This window comes from Durio zibethinus, chromosome 26 (genome assembly GCF_047325235.1).
Source record: "Durio zibethinus cultivar Kanyao isolate XHJ-2024 chromosome 26, ASM4732523v1, whole genome shotgun sequence".
Classification (NCBI taxonomy): Eukaryota; Viridiplantae; Streptophyta; class Magnoliopsida; order Malvales; family Malvaceae; genus Durio; species Durio zibethinus.
Genome location: NC_143187.1, coordinates 12,002,990 through 12,022,811, shown reverse-complemented (window position 1 = coordinate 12,022,811; position 19,822 = coordinate 12,002,990). Strand labels below are relative to the sequence as shown.

Sequence of the window (19,822 nt, the reverse complement as noted above, 5' to 3'; positions counted from 1 at the left end):
CCCAAAAACGCAGCTACAAAACTCAACAACACAATGACCACCAATGGGAAAAAAAATCAAACCGATGTCACTTGGACCAAGTGTGTATAACAAGCAATCATGTTCAAAGAACAAACTGATGCAGCAACTACTAAATTGAACCTAAGGGAAAAAAATTCTTTCTTCCAATTGTCAACAGATAATGCACAAAGAGTGTTAATTAACCAACTCTTCGATCAAATAGTCCATGAAGGAATCAATTCAATGATCTCCCCCTACAAAAGCTGCAAATAGCTATATCATATACATGTAAAAGATTTTGCCTGTGCCATAAGCTGTTTCAGTTCTACTTCTGAACTGTTCTCTGGCTCCACTTCCCTAACTCAACTCCAACAGTAACTAACCCTTTGAACCATGCCAAAACCATTTTTTCTAGGGAAAAAAACAATCCTAGAACAAAGAGGCATTCAAGCTAACGGATAGGATGATATTGGGCAGATATTCTCTTTGGAGGCAGCTTACGCAGGATATACAAGACTAGAGCTGAAGGTAGGATCTCAACCAGCTGTAATTTGATCAATAGAAATTGCATGCTTAGGAAAATAAAAGTGAGAAAAATCGGATACTACAAATAAAAAGGATTTGTAAAATACCATGTAATAGATCAAGTTCAAAACTGGATGGTCCAAAACATCAAGTGATGCATCTGAATCCAAAGCAGATAAAACCACCTGCATATAGAGAAATGAATCAAATAAAGCAGCAGGATATATTAGCGACCAAATAAAGAAAGCAGCATCACAATATAACAGCTGATTAAAAGAGTTGGCTTATTGAACTATTGTCAAGCTCAATTTGTTTGGGTCAAATATTGGCATCTAACATTGTAAACCATTTTACAAAAGCCAGAAATTACTCCTATCATTCAACTTCTTGACCAATTTCCCTTGCTAGGACAATCTAAGATGAAACCCAGGAAGAGAGAACTCAGGTGAAGCATATGCTCATGCCTCTCTCTCCAAGGGCAAATCCTAACTTTTGACTTGCATTCAGCTATTCAGCTATTACTGGGAGTATTTAACCAGAGGCAAACTACAACTCCTGTGTGCCTCTTCTAGTCATTATTAGCAAGAATGTTGAGAAAAGGAAAACTTCAGGAAAGGTTAAAGCTTCCTTTTGATTCAAATGGAATAAACTCATGAAGTATGGGTTTTTACTAGGAAAAGATTCTTTAAGTCTTTTACTTTATTTAATTTAAAAAAATACTATACAAACTAAATCTCACAGAGGTTCTCTCTGATATGAAGGATGTCGCACAGAGGTTCTCTCTGATATGAAGGATGTTGCATGTCTAAATTCATGCTTAAGAATTCCAATTATTAATTTGCCTCAGGATATAATAATGAAATAGATTGTCATCTGTTGAGAACAGAGACACTGCTGTATGAGTTAAATGCAAGAGACATACCAAATAAGTTGTACTTCAAAGTGCTACATTCCCTTCAACCAATAAATTATATAGTTTTAAAACCTACCACAAAGTTTGGTAAAAAAATGAAAAACTTACCACAAAGCACCTAATAAGGAAGCAGGTGAAACAAATGGCCGTAACAGATCCAACCTACCAAAAAAAAAAAAAGGAAGACATCAAGTAAACAATACTAAATGCTGAAAAAGTCCTACAACAACAAACTAAGCCTTTTGCCACTGCATACAGCTGGCTATATGGTGTTGCTGTACTCTATTCAAGAACATATTCTCAATAAATTCATGAACAGATCCAAATTTGTTTGAAGTAATTTCCGCAGAATGATGCCAAGTATAAAAACCAAGCAATTAGCAGTGACATAGCACATAGAAATGCACATTAAACTTATGCTATGTTAGAATTTTACTGGAAATGAATTGTTATTTACTAGGTGAACTATATAGGAAGGAAAATACCTCATGAAGCTTCTTCCTTCTTCCTTTTGATTCAATAGGGAAGCATCTTAGCATGAAAAACAATCTGGAAGGAGTTGAGTAAGTAGGATTAGGGCATGTTTAGAAATTCAAACTCTAATCCCGACAGCCATATATATTATGTTAATAAACCACAATTACCTTCCTCCAAACAACAAGAATCCTAACGCAGCTATAAATGACACCACTGGAGAAAAGAATAATGAAAATAAGTGCCACAGTCAAACAAAAGAAGACTTAACATGCATAAAATTTCTATTACAAAAAAGGACTAACATCCAAATACAAACCTTGTCAAACTTGTTTTGATGATTCACTATAACAATTACCTGCAATAAATATTTTTCCAATGAATTCCACTACGCTGTTGTCATCTCTCCAGAGGTATACCCAAATGCAGACCTGCAGTTAAAACTTCATATTAACTTCACTTAAGCATTAAGCATGTGTCATAGCTAAAAGTGGCAGGAAACTTTGAGATAAAAACACGACAGAGTAATAAATAAACAGATACAATAATTTCCTTCAGAGATTAACCTGGTATTAATAATGGTAATATGCAAAGTTAACAGCACAAGAGAATTCAAGTTGGAGCGTACCTGTATAAAGTAAATACCACCATTGATTGAAATATAAAAAATTCTGAGTTTATCCGTTGGTAAGCTTCTTGCCTGCTCATAGCAGCAAGGTAAAATGTCATAGTTCCTCACAGAAATAAAAGAAAGAACCAAGTGCACAAGTTTGTAACTCGGGTCTATTGATCACAGACAAATTTGACACATCATTTCACAAAAACAACTAAGAAAAGTCACCTGCCTGACGATAAATCTCTGCCCAAAACAGGACAAGTAAAGTGTACGTGGAGAAAAACAGAAGGCCTGGAAGATCCGACAGTACAAATGTGAGTACCTAGTTCAAGACGTAATAGCTCATGTCAGTATAACAGCCTTGTCTCAATTGGATCATAACGACTTGTTAGTTGTATACTCCATTTTTGTCTCAAAATAGCATTCTCCTTTATTTCCCTTGTGCTACCCAACAAGCCTTAATTTTTCTGAGAAACTCAAACAATAGAGAGCTAGATTGTGGAGCAGAAAGAGTGAAACAAATTTGCTTTTCATGCCCAAATGTAAAAAGTAATCTTGTTGAATTCAAAACCCAATGCAAGCATTGTGTCACACAATAAGAACTTTAGTATATGAATCAATATTTCTCGATTCCATAGCAAACTAACCTTGGGATGCAATACAAATACTTGTTTGTGAAACCCGAAAACAATCGCACGCACTGCAACAACAAGAAAATTCACAATCAAATAATCAAACTGAATATCCTAAACATAATAACTACATATACATGTTCTGAGGACTTTGAATATCACCTCCATTAACAATGAAATTCATAAGATGGAAAACCTTCTGTGTCGTCCAACCGTATTCAGGCACTCTCAATTCAATCCTTATTAATTGTATCTGCAGAGTACAAACACAAACCATTACATACAAACGAATCTAAGATCATTATACCACGAAGAAATTTCTCGAAATCAAAATAATTAACAATGAAATTTACAGTGAACTTAACATTTAAAAGCTTTAATTCAACATCAAATGTTTACTCCAATCATTTATGTAAGAGAAATCAATATATTAATTGTGGAGAAAAGTTGACAGTTATTACAATGTCACATCTAAACAAACTAAATCATGTTGACTTCTAAAATACTAAAATCTACTAAAACTAAAAAATTTAAATAAAAATCAGCACTCAAAACAAATCTTCTACTTATCACTGATCCAAGCAAAAAAAAAAAGTTCGAACAGTTGAGAGAATCAAATAAAAACGCATAAAAACTTGAAAATTGAAAAGAGGAAGAAAGATAACCAGGGCAACGGAGGAAACTAGGGCATAAGCGGCGCAAAGAGTGTAGAAGATGCCATCCTGCCACTGAGTCGAATCATTGATGTCGTCCCACCAATCGGACACAAGAGCAGGAAGGTCCATAGGAGTTAAGCTCAGTGGCATTTTCGTCATTCTAACCATTTCTCTTATTTCCCCGAGCTTTCCCAGGAAAGTCAAAATCACCTCAGCCAAACTGCAAATGAAGAAGAAAACAAAAAACTGGGAGCAGAAAAAGAAAAGAAAAATTGAGAAGCCAAGACACGGAAGAAAAGAATACAACTGCGAGGGAGAGATACGAAGAGAGAGAAAATTTGAGGATTTTTTTTAAATTTATTATTATTTTACTATTATTTAAATCTATCTACCAATCGGTCCAAAGGGTTGAAGCTAGGGTAATAACAAATTTCAGTAATGAAGCCTTTTTTCGGGTTTTCATCTTTGGGTCGCTCTCCTCTCTTCTCGGGTCTCACCTAAGCTTCTACGAGTTTTATCAGCGAATGTGGTGGTTGCAATTGCAATTTGCATTTCTTTTTCCATCTTTCCTTTGTTTTTTATAGTTACATTTTCATTTCTCTGCTTTCCCATGTGTCATAAATTTGGAGAAGTAATGTTTATTTTTATGGTGTCATAAATTGTAAGATATTAGATTTTAAGTTTGCGCTTTGCAGTAGAAGTAAAATAAAATTATATATTTATAATTTAATTATAAAAGTAAATTAAAATTATAGATTGATAATTTAAATATTGAATAATGTATAAGAGAGAAAGAGTTGAGTAATTATTTATTTTATCACTCAATTTATGATCAAATTTAAGTTTTTTATAAATTAATCATAGTGTCTCAAGAGTAATTATCTTTTACAGTAAATACTTAACAAATTCAATGTCACTCTTACAGCCAAAAAAGTGATGTATCATAATTATATTTGAATTATGCAAAAATTTAACTGTAAGTTCTCCTTCTACATTTTTCAACTTAATAAATGGTTTCTCAAAAGCATAAGCTTGGATATGATCATCAAATGCTTCTCAATACCGAGTTTTTAACTAAAATTCACACAGAACAATAACATTTATGAGAATTAGTCTTGTAGACAATCAAAATTGTAAAATTGACGTAAAGAACCATTAACTTTTAATATGATTGTGTTACCTTAAACTTTGTTCAATGTCAAACATAACAATAAAATGAGACCTACTGAAAAGATTCGTGAAAATATTTTATGGATTTTTTTTCTTAATATACTAAATTATCATTTTCAAAATTGTCAATAAGATAACACCTAAAGTCAAAGACTCTAGACCAAATAACTAAGCAAGTCAAAGATTTAAGAAAGTGGAGTGCAGGTGCAAAATGATAAATTAGCAAGGACAATATAATCTACAACCTACATCAAAGTGTCATATTTGTGTGTAACTTATGAAATTCACACAAGTGCTATATGTGTGCATGGTGTCTTTCTTTCCTTTTCACTAAATATTTTGTAATTCTTATAGTCACCAAATAAGCAACCTAAAGAATATAGTAGAGTGTTAACACATTTATTAAAATGCAACTTCATCCAAACTTGCATTTAGTGGACATACCTAATTAAATTGAAAACCTTAATAATCTTCCAAATCAATAGCAACTACTTAGCAAATTGATATTGCATCAATAGTGAAAATGTTTTCCAACATTAAAAAGGTTAGACACTCAATTATAAAGAGGCACATTAACATTTTAAATAGTATAGGAGTAAAGAAAGTAAAGATCAACCTGCTCATGTGGATTGTTGATGAATTTCTCAATCATCCACATAGATGGCTAGAAGTGGATGAAACTTATTTAAATTTAATAGCTTTGTATGTAACTTCCTCTATTGATTTTCTTCTAAATAGTTGGGTTTTCTTGATTCAAGCTTCTTACAATTTTAAAAAAGTGATAAAAAACTACATCATATTATTAAAGGCTGACCCGAAGTCAAAACCGTCTCTTTTTTAAAATTTCTATGTTTATTCACATCATCACATTTATAATGTAAGAAATGTTTACTTGGTGAACATCATTAATAGGAATATGAAATGGGCTATTTGAAAATATAAAGTGCTCATCTGGTTTTCCAAGGCACTTATGTGAACTTGAGGCAAGATATAGATGCCACTCCTTTTGAGAACAACAAAAACTTATTAACAAAAGTACCTATGCTTTGGTGTGCACGATCTTGGAGCAAATGTTTGAAACCAAACTTCAACCTAAGGAACACCCAAAAATGTATCAAATCTAACACATAGAAATAGATTCAACATCTTCAATTTGCGTATTATATAAAAGCATAACTTATAACTACTTGTGAAAATTTGAAAGCCAAATTTACAAAAAGCAATATTATATATTAAAAGAAACATCACAAACTAAATCTGAATAAGGTTGGTATATTATGTAAGGCTTTTTTTAACCATATAAATTTCTAAGCTATTTTTATATGATTAATTATAACATTTTTATAATATGATATTCATTTTCATACAAGAAAATTAGTATTACTAAAAACATCTCAAAGTGTCAAGAGAAGTAGGTTTTTCAATGGAGTAAGTGCACACATACTTCTTTCAACCCTTGCAAAAGTGAATTGGCAACATTTTTGTGGAATAAACCTTCTTTTCCATAATTATCCTATGGAAGTTCACTGATGTTCCTCACTAGAGGGAACCTTGTATGAAAAACCCAAAAAATATATATTATTATTTCACACAAAAGCAGCCATTGAAAAAAAAAAAGGCATGAAAAAGAAAAGTGAAGAAATTCTGGTCTTGCTCTTAATAAACTTGTCCCATATTTAATAAATAAATAAAATATACCCCATAAATCAAAGATCAACAAACTAATGCAACCTTCACTATTTTTTTCGGTCTATATAAACCATATATGGTGCAAACTAAAACAACCCATTTTGAAAATTAGGGCAAATCGTTGAAAGATTGGCTTTTTAAGCATGTTCAGAAAGGAAAATAAATGAAAAAAGGTTACCTTTGATGGAGCAGCAAGAAGCATTGAGAGTTTGAAAGGATGAAAACAAGTTTAAGATAAATATAAAGGAAACAAAGCAAGGTCCAATCATTTTCTCGAAATAATAGGACGAAGGAAAATAGAAGAGAAGCTTTAATATTTTTCTTTTCAAATTTGCCCCATAATTTGTTTTCATAACATTAATGAGTTGTTGAACAATTTTTTTGAGGCATAACTTTTACATATATGTATAGATTATATTCCTACCCTTTCTTTTATACAAAAAAAAAAAAAATAACGCTTTTGAACCAATCTTAGGAATTTGTTTACCTGTCTAAAAATAGTATATTAAAATTTGTTAATAAAATAACATCATCATTAAAATTAAAATTATAATAAATAAATAAATTCCTAATATACATTAAGAAAAAAAAACTAATAACAAGTCAAAGCAATGACCAACAAATTAATATATAATTTGATAAAATTAGAATTAGTGTTATTTTATCCATAATAATCTTAATATTATTAATATTATAAACATTTTATGTCTATGAATATTTTTAATATAACATTTTTATACTTGACATAATGAGAGATTGAATTTTGATTATTAAAATTAAAAACCTAACATTTTATTAATAGATCAATTGTCAATGTTAATATAACATTTGTGAGCTAAAAAGTATTTAGTTTTACATATATGATCAAATTGATGGTAGAATAAAAAATTAGTTTATATTATAAAAAATCCAAATCATTTCATAATAACATGAAAACCATTCCAAGCAAATTATGAAAAGTTTTATGGAATAATACAGATATCATATTAATTATAGTTTATATTTGATGTATTATTAATGCACAAATTTTATTTACTCTTAGTGAATCAAATAATATTATCTTATTAATGAGTAAATTTTTTTAAAAAAATTAATTTTTGTACATTTATTTTAAGATGATATCATTCGATTCATCACATTAATGATGTGACATTATCCGATGCATTAATAGTATATATAATCCATACATTAATCATGCATTAAATGTAAATCTAATTAATTATGACTATAGTTTAATGAATTAAATTATATTATAAAAATACATAACATATTCTCTCATCTTATGTTTACTTATTTATCAATGATAAAAAATTAGATAAATTAAAACAATAAATCTCATTCATTAGATAATAACCTGAACACAATACCAAGTAGAATAATATTTTATGAGTACCCCAACAATTACACAACATATCCCTCTACTTTTAACCTCCAATTTTTTACTCAATACACCCCACACCCAAAAAATAAATTTATCAAAAAACTCAAACACCCCATCTTCTCTATCTCTTCCCAACTGAAAATCTTAAAGAATTTTAAGTCCAATCAAGCAAAATTTAAAGGAAATTTCTCCCATTTGAAATTAAAAAGCATAAAATCAAAGGTAAATTGTTTTTTTTTTTTTTTTTTCACTTTTTCGTTTGATTTCATATTTAGTCCATTTTTGAAAGATGTTAAATGCTTCCAAACATTTATTTTTGAAAACCTTTAAGAGTTTTTGGAAATGAATTGGAATGAGGGGTGAAAGACAAAAAAGTAATTGACTAATGGGTATTTAAGTAACTTAATTGAAGGTTAAATTTGTAATATAATTTTTTGGGTGTATTGAAAAGAAATTGGGGTGAAATAACCATACACTATTTTGTTAGGTAACTTTTATCCATGTCTTTAAGTTTTAAAAATAATTCAACTCAAGTCCATTAACTTTAATAATGAATATTCTACCTCCAACTTTTTAATTAATAGGAGAATGAGATCCTTCTACCATGTATCTCTTAATTATTTCATTAACAATCTCATTAAAAAACAATTTTACTCTTGAAAAATTAATATTCTCAAATACTCACATAAAGTAATAATTTTTTGTAATAAATTATCTTTATTTTTTCTAAAAATGTAAAAATATATTATAATATATAAAAAAGATTTTTAGGTGTAATATATAAAAACAAAATTTATAATTATAAATGTGTTAATATGTAATTATTAATAATAAAATGAATATATTAAACATGTAACAATTTTTCAACATGCAATAAATTTCAAAGAAAATGAACATGTAGCATACAATAAGAAAAAAAGGTATGGTTGAAAAAAAAGATTTGGTTAAATTTGTTATATGTTTAATATATTTATTTTGTTATGCATATATTTACATATTAGCATATTTATAATTTTAATTTTTTTTTCATATGTTTGCATTTAAAAATATTTTTTACATTATTAATAAAATTTATTTATTTTGAGAAAAAAATTTAATGTTATAAAATATTATTTATGTGAGTATTTAAAAATATTAATTTTTTAGAGGTAAAATAGTCTTTTAATGAGGATATTAACGAAATAATTAAGAAATAACTAATAGAAAGATATCTTGTTTTATTAATTAAAAAGTTTGGGATGGGGTATCCATTTTTTAAACTAATACACTTGAATTGAATTATATTTAAAATTTAAAAATTTAGATGAAATTTATCTTATTTTTTTGTAAGATAATATGAGTATCATTTTAATTATGATTAAAATTTAAAGTTAAAATCAAAACATATAAAACAATATCTCATCTAATATTTTACCTATTTATAAATAACCAAATTGTAGCTACACTTAAAATTATTCATCGGGTTATTGAAAAAAAAAAAAATTGGTGGATCAGTTTTGCTAAAATAAATAATAAAATAATTAAAATATGCGCATTACATTGTATTTGATATGGTATAATATAATAATATTTTAAAGGATGGGGTGGAGTAAGTGAATTAGGGGATCACGTGTCGTCGATGAAGTTATGCTCTAAGGAGATTCCGGAGCGATGGGGTCCCACAATCATGGGAGGAAGATGGAGTGGGAGCACTATTCTAACAGCTTGTGCCGCCAAGCTTCTTCACCGCCTCATCGATGACGTGTTCATGGCCACGGCCGGTTTTGGCGGTTTTTCCTTTGATTTTTGCTTTTTCAATTCTCTGATTTTCCCAATTCAAATGATTAATGCAAATAATATGTCCCAATAATTATTAATTCAACTTTTTAATTTTTTTTAATTTGATCTTGCTTAACTATTACAACTAATCAGATAAATTATTATAAAAGAATTTTTAAAATTTAAATTAGCCAAATTCTTTTATAAATATGTATTAAATATTTATATATGTATTAATTATTATCTGGGAATATGTATACGAGAATGTGCAATAATTTCAAAGTTAAATAAAATGAGATGTGCGAGTAAAGAATTGTATAATAGCTTTTTTTTTTTTTTCTTTTTCCTGTCATATGCTTCTCTTTTACAAAATGATGATTAATTAAAATTTGTGTATGAAATTATTAAAATCTTTATTTAAAAAATTATATGATGATTGGCACTAAATACAATTTTTCATTTTATAAAATAATTATAATGCTATAAGAAATCATATTTTGCTCTATATAGTTTATTTGAATAATTAACGTCTAATATTTGAATATTTAATTGAATAATTAATGCATATTTTTATTAAAAAAATTCATTTGAATATTTTTTAAAATAAAAAAAGATTTATTATTTTAAGTGATAACCAACAAAAAGGCCCTCTCAACTATTTAAAAAGTTGTGAAAATTTTTACTATTTTATCTAAACATAAATAATGCATTTTTATCTAAATTTATGATTAAAATTTTAATAATTTTAAATTATATATAAAGTTAAATAAAATTTAATCACAATGAAAAAAAAAATTTCAACAAAAAATTGTGCAACTCCAATTCCACATTAGGATGTTATGAGGATTTTTATGATATATATAAGCAAAGATGTGAGATGTTTTGATATCTTTTGTGAGATAAAAATATAAAACTTTCGGATCAAAGTAGACAAATATATATAGACATTAAATTTGTTCGGATCTCGATTTAAGTTTTTAGGTTTTATTGAGCTCACAGGTCAAAGTCTGATTTCTTTTTCAGGCTCGAGCCCATTATTTTTGTTTTATTTTTACTTTTGTTTTTATTTATCAAATATCATTTATTAATAGCATTAAAAAAGTACAATAAAAATACAAAAAAATTAAGATAATACAAAAAAAAGAATATATTTTGAAAAAAAAAGACATAGGTGACAGTGGTGCCTTGCACGACCCCACTAGCCACCTACCCCTGCAGTCATCATGCTTCCTTGTAGCCCTGGTCATACCCTATCGACACCCATAGTGTGCAAACCCTATTCACCCCCTATTTACCAAAGTCATAGCCCTAGACACCCAGAATGTCAGCCCCTTTAAGGCACCAGATTTCTCCCAAATTTCAGGCTCCCATGCTTAGAAATTCAACCATATTCGGATAGGCCCAAAAAACCCCATCTAGCCACTATTAGAAAACCCCACACTTTTTTCTGCGCCAGAGGACTCTGAAACACTAGTTTTTCTCACTGCTAGAGTTTCACCTCGCAACACTTAGAGCCCTTCAGCACCTTCTTGTTTCAAGCCCCAACACTATCATTTTCCCTTCACTTGCGCACAAACACTTCTAAGACCATGCCTCGTACACCAGACCTTTCGACCCAGCACCCATTCCCACCAGACCATGGCTCCATCGAGATTTCACACCCAACGACCATTTTTACCTTGCCTAGTACCTAATCCCCTTCCAAATAGATAAAAAAAAATAAACCCAGTCCTCCCCGTAGGGACGAACCATCAGTGCCAAGCTACTTACAAAAAAAAATTATTAGTTTTAGTTTATAAAACAAAAACAAAAGAAAAAAAAAAGATCAAAGCTTTAAATCCTGATCTACGTCAATCGAGACTGTTTTCGATGAAAGAGACATCAGATCTGAAAAAAGAATGAAGAAAGAAAGCATTCAAATGTTTTTAAAGGTTTTTCAATGACACACAATGAAGTATCATATATTTTTTTTAAAAGTGTTTTAGGAAGTTATCTTTTTCGTAAGCCTAAGAGAAGTCCTTGCAACCATTGTCGAGCTTTCATGAGATATGCCCACCAATGAAAAGAATTGCATTGTCAATTACCCATCCATAAGCTTTTCAAATAGTAATCATCAATTTTCAAGTGATTTGAAAGTCTTGAGTTTTAAATTTTCTCATTGATTGTGAAGATACTTTATGTGGGGTAATTTTATGATCACTTTCAAAAAGTTTAAAAATTATTTTAGCATTTTATACATAATATTGAGATCATTTTTTTGTGAAAGTTAAACATTAAAAATTTGAACAAACATCTTAAAAAAGAGAGGGGCAAAAACAGTCTTCGCATTTGCATTGCTTGCATCATGAGAAAGACATTTGACTTGTAAAATAATAAAAAAAAAGAGACATTTGTAGTTGTATCATTTGCCTGTGCATAATGAAAGGGACATTTGCATTTACATTTACATCACTTGCATCTGTATCATAAGAAAGACATTCGTATTTGTATCACTTGCATTTGCACTTGTATAAGACATTGGTATTCACACCATAAGAAAATTTTGTATTTGTATCATGGTATCTGCATCCTAAGAAAAGGTATTTGTAAGGGCATTTATATGAAAAGAACATTGTCATTTGCATTGTGAAAAAGTTAATTATATTTGCATCAAGCATTCGCATTCTTGCATTTATATCGACATTTGCATTCACATCAACATTTACATTAACATCATTTGATGAAAATAAATATTTGTATCATGATTGTATTTATCAATATTAGCAAAAAAGGAAAAAATATAAAAAAAAAAGATAGAAAAAAAAGGCAAGTTTTTAAAGTTTTAAAGCCTCTGTTTAAGAGGAACCATTTTCAATCAAGATTTCAAAGCTTTTGTTTAAGAGGAACCATTTTCAATCAAGATTTCAAAGCCTTGTTTAGGAAGAACCTTCTTCAAACAAGACATTTAGAGTCTTAAAAATCTTTGATCAAGCGAAAGCCATGTTAAAAAAGACTTTTAAAATTTCAAAGTTCCATTACCTTTGATTGGGAGGACATTCAAAGATTTTAAAATTTCTAAGACCTTCAGGTAAAAGATTTTTAAATTTTCAAAGTTTCATTACCTCTGATTGAAAGGAGCATTCATAGATCTTGAAATTTATAAGACCTTCGAGCATGATCTATAAAGACCCCCAGGCAAAAACATTTTAAAAATTTCAAAGTTTCACGACTTTTGATTAGAGGAACATTCAAAGATTTTATAATAATCTAAGACCTCCGAGCATAATTTCGACTTGCAATGTTGTTCCAGTCGATTTTTTAAAACTTTTGGGCATAATTCTCTAAGACCTCCGGGCATAATCTCCAAGACCTTCGAGCATAATCTAAGACCTCTGGGCATAATTTCAACTTACGATATTGTCCCAATCGATTCTTTACTTTTCGACTCGCGATTTTGTCCCAGTCATTTTTTTATTTTTTGAATTACGATATTGTCCCGATCGATTCTTTAAGACCTCTAAGCATAATTCTCTAAAACCTTCGGACACAATCTCTAAGACCTCCGACATAATTTTTAAGACCTCTAGACATAATTTCAACTTGCAGTATTGCCCGATCGATTCTTTATTTTTTGACTTACGGTGTTGTCCTATCATTTTCTTATTTTTTGAATTACGATATTGTCTCAGTCGATTCTTTAAGACTTCTTGGTATAATTCTCTAAAACCTCTTGGCACAATCTCTAAGACCTTAAGGTATAATTTCAAAGATCTCTAGGTATAATTTTGACTTACAATACTATTCCAATTGATATTTTACTTATCGATTCACGGTATTGTCTTTGTCATTTTCTTATTTTTAGACTAGCAGTGTTGTCTCGATCAATTCTTTATTTCTGGACTTGCAGTATTATCCCAATCGTTTTCTTTATTATTTGACTTACAGTGTTGTTTCGGTCATTTTTTTTTATTTCTCAACTTATGGTGTTGTCCTAATCGTTCTTTATTTTTTGACTTATGGTATTGTCCAAATTGTTTTCTTTATTACTTGACTTGTGATTTTAATCCTAAAAAAAAATAAAAAAATACCAAAAAAACCTTTTGAAAAATCTTCGATTTGTTTTTGGACAAAATTATTGTTTTTGTCTTTATCTTATTCCTGATTCTCAGTAATACACAAAAAGGGGCAGTTATAGACATTAAATTTATCCAGATCTCTGTTTAAGTTTTTAGGTTTTATTGAGCTCACGAGTCAAAGTTCAATTTCTTTTTTGGGCCTGAGCCCACTGTTTTTGTTTTATTTTTACTTTTGTTTTTATTTATCAAATATCATTTATTAATTAACATTAAAAAAATATAATACAAAAAAATAAATAAAAATTACAAAAAAAAGAATATATTTTTTTTAAAAAAGACAGAGGTGGCAGTAGTGCCTTGCATGGCATCATTGGCCACCTACCTCTGTAGCCACCATGCTCTTTTGTAACCTCAGCCATACCCTGCTGACACCTATACCTTGTAAACCCTGTTCACCCTATGTTTACCAAAGCCATAGCCCTAGACATCTAGAAGGCCAACCCTTTTAAGGTACCAGACTTCTCTCAAATCTTAGGTTCCTATGCTAAAAAACTCAGCCATCTTTAGACAGGCCAAAAAACCCCATCTAGCCACAACCAGAAAACCCCACACCCATTTCTACCCTAAAGGACTTTGGAACACCAGTCATTTTTACCTCTACAGCTTCACCTTACAACACTTAGAACCCCATAGCACCTTTTTGTTTCGAGCTTTAACACTATCCTTTTCCCTTCACTCATACACAAACACCACTAATACCACACCTCGTACATAAAACCCCTCGACCCAGCACCCACTCCCATTAGACCACAGCTCCACCAAAACTACTCACCAAATGATCATTTTTACCTCGCCTAGTACCCAGTCCCCTTACAAATTGACAATAAAAAAAAATAAATGCAGTCTTCCTCATAGAGAGGAACTATCAATGCCAAGCTACCTGCAAAAACGAAAAAAAAAATTATTAGTTTTAGTTTATAAAACAAAAATAAAAGAAAAAAAAAGAAGATCAAAGCTTTAAACCTTGATCTATGTCGTTTGAGGTTATTTCTGGTAAAAGGGACACCGAATTTGGAAAAAAGATGAAGAAAGGAAGCTTTCGAGTGTTTTTGAAGGTTTTTCACATCGATGACCAGTGATCGATGGAGAAATGCAATCATCGGTGACCAACTTTTGGCTGTCGGTCGACTGTTAAGGATTTTTGGTTGAGAGAAAAAAACAAAGTTTTTTTTTAGAGAAAGAGAAAAAATGAGCTAAAAAAAACTTGGTTTATATATAGGCATAGCAGTCCAAAATGACATCGTTTTGGGACCAAAGATCCTCGCGTTGACCCACGACCCAACTCGAGGTCCGTGCACTCGATCCGATGACCCATCTTTCAGCCAACCTTGAACCGATTTAACTGAACCGCTCGTCGAATCGCCCTTCATCTAGTTCAATTGAATCGAACCGTTGAACACCGAGCAGCCCAGACCGATGTTGACCGGTCTGATTTAGGTAATTGTTTTAAATTTTTTAATTTTTTTATATTATTATTTTTGTTATTTTGAGTTTTATTTTTAATATTTATGCATGATAAATTTTTAAATTTGTTATAATAAATATTTGATAGTTTTTAATAATAATAAAAATAGAAATAATAAAAAAAATAAAAAAGTAATGAAATATATAGTCAATTTTTTATAAAAAAACCCTTACATAATAATAATAATAATAATAATAATAATAATAATAATAATAATAATAATAATAATATAAAATGCTTGTAAAATAAAGTAATAATTTTTTTTTCCTGCCCAGATATTAGAGGGAATATAATCATATTTTAAATAATAATAATTTCACCTAAATGTTGGAAAATTATTACAAAAAATCAATAAATATAAATATAATAATAATAATAATAATAATAATAATAATAATAATAATAATAAATTTTCATAAAAAATTAAGAAAAATTTTAATTAATTTTTTAAAATTATAAAAACTGAACTTCTTTCGAAAATTCGCCTAGATGTTGAGATTTTTAGAGATGTTCACGTTTTTTTAAACCCTAAAATCCAAACCCTAAAGCTCAAACCCTAAAATCAAAACCCTAAACCCTCCAATCCCTAAAACTAAAACCCTAAACTCTCCAAACCTTAAAATCACTCCAAAATCCTTTGGATACGTGTGAAAACCTCACTTGAAATAATTTGTTCTCAAATGCCACCTAAACAATAGGGTATTTAAGAAACTTTATTTCTTTAAGTTTTCATGCTAGTCCTTAATTCGCTTTAACAATTAGATTAAAATCAATAAATAAAAAAGGAATAATAACAAAATGAGATTTTAAATATAAATAGTCACATCTAAGCTCTACCTAGATGTTGGAGAGTCAAGGTAGTTTTATTATATTTAAGAATCCAATTTCAAATCTGCATATCATCATTATACATAGCACCTATTAGCTTAAATGAGTTTATTTGTTATTGTTTGCACTCGTTCTGTATATTTGTTTGCCATTTGATAATATCATCATTTACTTTTTTTGCACAAAATGTTTTTTACTTACTTTCAAAATGCAAAGTTATAAAATAAAACAAAAATAACATCTTGAGGGGAACAGTTCTTGATACTCTTTTAGATGTTGGAGAGTTATTAACAATTATCCTTTCCAAAGAATGTTATTTTCATTTTCAAGGCATGTCATGGTAAATTCAGTTAAAAGCATTATTTTTAAAGTTTTACCTAAATGTTAGAGAATTTTAAGATAATTATTTAACTTAAAGATTTCCTTGATACTCCTAAATAAAGAATTTCGATAAAATTAATTTTTTTAAAAAAATAATAAAAAGGGATCATTATTAAATTTCAAACCGAAACTATTTCATCAAACATCGAAAATATTGCATGATTAAATGGTTCCAATTTATAGATATTATGAAAGTGCTAATCTTTTCCCACACGTAAATCGACTTTCGGATCTAACCTAATTTTCGTAGATCGAAATTGATTTTTTTGATAAACTTTAAACTCGTTTTTATAGTTTTATTAAAAAGATAAACTTTTGGGTAACCAATCACACACTAAAAAATATTGATGATGATTTTTTTTATTTTTCTCGATTTTAGAATTTTTTATGTCTGACGGTCCCAAAATCGTTATGACAATACCTAACAAGTTGGGTGTGGGTCTCCACAAATGGTATTAAAGTCAAGTTTTTCAATCATAGTTATGCACAAACAATAATTTTAACTATTTAGACATTTGCCAATGATAAGTGTGGGGTAGAAAACTTAAGTTTAGGATGTTTCTTTCTTTTTACTTCTTTTGTTAGAATTGTTTTAATTTTGGTTGGTAAAAATACATTTTTGTAAATGTTGTTATTGTTATTAAATTAGTATGCCTCATTGTCGAGATTTGTAAACTTAATCTTACTGAGATCGCAACTAACATTAGGGCTGGTGGTTCTAAGAGTTTTCATCTTGAGAGAAACCATAGTTCACAAAGTCAAAATCGAGGTCAAGGTGATGTTGTTGCACCACATGCTCAGGGAGGTGGTAGTATTAATCGATTTCTTACTAATCGACTATGATAGCACAAGGTGCTGTGGCTAGCTATAATGATAAAGTCTTGGGTTTGATTGATGAGGTTATCGGTTTGGTAAAAGATCAACAGCAACACCAGCCACTGGTGCAACATGTTGATAATTCTGTGGAATGAAAAGCTTCAGGTGAGTTTAAAAAGATTACATATCTTGCTTTTGAGGGTTCTATAACCTTAATGATGCTGAGTTATGGATTGAAGAAATAAAGAAAGCCTTTGATGTGATGCGTACCTGGGAGTAAGATAAGATCAGATTTGTTACCTACTTGCTGCAATGTAGTGAAAATAATAGATGGAAGGGTGTAACTCACACACATGAGGGAGATTCTGAAATTTTCACTTATTTTTGGATTACTTTTTATAGAAAGTATTTTCTTGAAGTAAGTTACTGCAATTGGAAAGAAAGTTTTTTAGTTTACTTTGCATATCTTTACTATCATCTCTTGAATGTATATGGTGTTTGTTATGCCTCAGTTGTGACACCCTCATCCTATATCAGGATGTTTTAAAAATTTCCTATGATATATAAACAGAGTTGTGAAATGTTCTAAGGATCTGCTATAATATATAAGTAGAGATTTAAAACCATACTTATAAGGCACATTTTGTGGAATAAAACCGTAAGACATTTGAGTTAAAACAGATAATACTTAACAGGTTTAGTGCGATCTCCACGATGTTAATCCTAAATTTAGGAAAAAAATATATTATTCACTATCAAATAAAATAATAAAATCTTATATTATTTTTAAGTAGTTGGCAAGATCTTTTTCCTATTAAATCTCTTAATTACAATAATTTTCATGTGATCCAAAGATTAAAAGTTTTCCTTATTCCTTCTATGCCTCTGAACCTAAATCCTAATTTTTTTTTTTTTAATTGTGTTGCTTTATATATATATATATATATATATATATATATATATGAGGAATCGATTTGTACAAAAAAATTTTTACATTTTTTTATAATTTTTTAACTATGGATTTTAATAAATCAAAAGGATAAAACTAAAGCATTTTTTTTACTTAATTTTTTTATCTCTTGAATTTATTAAAATCAATAGTTAGAAAAATATGTAAAGCTAAAAGGTTTTACATTGGTATAACTTGACCCCTCGTTTGGTATAACTTGATCCTTTCCCTATATATAAAAGGAAGGATCAAGTTGTACAAAAAAAAGTTTTACATTCTTTGCATATTTTTTAACCATTAATTTTAATAGATTCAAGAAATGAGAGATAAATAAAAAAAAATTATTTAATCTCATATCTTAGATTTATTGAAATCAATGGTTATAAAAAAGGTGTAAAATTAAAAAATTAATCCTCTTGATATATATAAATTATTTATTTAAATTTAAATTTATAAATATGTATTATATTAATAAAATTATCATTTAATATATTAATTTAATAAATTCACGTTATATCTCATTTGGTTTCTTTTTCTTTCCATTTTTTTCATTTTTTTTTATTTTTTATTACTTTTTAAAATTATATAAATTGTAAAAAAAAAAGTTAGTGGAGGTAAGGATGAAAAATAACCTATATCCAATAAATTTCGATTCACAGAAATCCAATAAATGTGTGTTTTTTTTTTTAAATCTGGGATTAAGTCAAGTTTTTTTTTTCTTTTTAAATCAAGTCCGGATAGGAAACGAGTTTAGGATATTCCATCTTGCCTTATCCCAAATATATATATATATATATATATATATATATAAATATATCTTATTATTTATTTAATTTTATATCGTTGCTGATATCATGTGACAACTTGACTTGTTTTTTTTGCTCTTCCGTAATTTTTTTTTTCTAATTTTTTTCTTCCTTTAATTCTTTTATCCTTTTAATTGGATAAATTTAAGAAAACAACGTATGTAAACACATAGCATCCTATTTCTCTTTTTGATTTCTTTTTTTTTTTGTTTTCTAATCAATAATTGACAAGAAATGTAATTGATAAATTAATTTTTTTTAAATGTTAATGGAGGTATAAATAATAAAACTTCTTATATCTTATGGGTTACGATTTTGTTCGGATTCAATAAATGTATTTTTTTATTCTAGATATAATCGATGTTTTTACCAAAAAAAGGTCAAACTAAAGGCAAATTTATAGTATTCCTTATTGTCTTGACTATATATATATTAAATTATTTTTAATTAATTAATTATTTTTATATTTATAAATATTATATAAATGAAGTTATTATTTATATCTTAATTTAATAAAAATACTATATTTATACATAATTAAAATGTAATGCATCTATCCATTCATTTATTAAATTTTAATTCATTTTAACTTTTGTTTAACCTTCATTTAGGGGTTTTAATGTGACGTTTTATTTTTTTTCTTTTTTT

At 28.6% G+C, this 19,822-nt stretch overlaps 1 protein-coding gene across 2 annotated transcripts; it reads right to left on the bottom strand.

Annotated features, from left to right (window-relative positions):
• Positions 1-428: 428 nt before the first annotated feature.
• On the bottom strand, positions 429-4,367 carry TOM1 (tobamovirus multiplication 1). Of its 2 annotated transcripts, none has more exons than XM_022860349.2 (12): positions 4,209-4,367; positions 3,826-4,036; positions 3,323-3,413; positions 3,176-3,228; positions 2,754-2,819; positions 2,541-2,612; positions 2,271-2,343; positions 2,083-2,128; positions 1,924-1,987; positions 1,547-1,600; positions 633-710; positions 429-544 (listed from the first exon to the last, which is right to left on the bottom strand). In XM_022860349.2, the coding sequence occupies exons 1-12, from the start codon at positions 4,277-4,279 to the stop codon at positions 452-454; spliced, it is 972 nt and encodes a 323-aa protein (XP_022716084.2). In that variant the 5' UTR covers positions 4,280-4,367; the 3' UTR covers positions 429-451. The 2 variants fall into 2 exon arrangements, with proteins under 2 accessions (XP_022716084.2, XP_022716083.2); XM_022860348.2 differs by having other exon boundaries at positions 2,758-2,850; positions 4,209-4,364.
• Between the last annotated feature and the right edge of the window lie 15,455 nt (positions 4,368-19,822).

Coding starts and splice junctions, on each gene's coding strand:
- TOM1 (XM_022860348.2), bottom strand. CDS start 4,279: ATGAAAACCCGAAAAAAGGCTTCATTACTGAAATTTGTTATTACCCTA. Junction 2,613..2,757: donor GGGCAGAGATTTATCGTCAG/GCAGGTGACTTT, acceptor TGCTATGAGCAG/GCAAGAAGCTTACCAACGGA. Junction 1,601..1,923: donor GAAGGAAGAAGCTTCATGAG/GTATTTTCCTTC, acceptor TTTTTTTGGTAG/GTTGGATCTGTTACGGCCAT.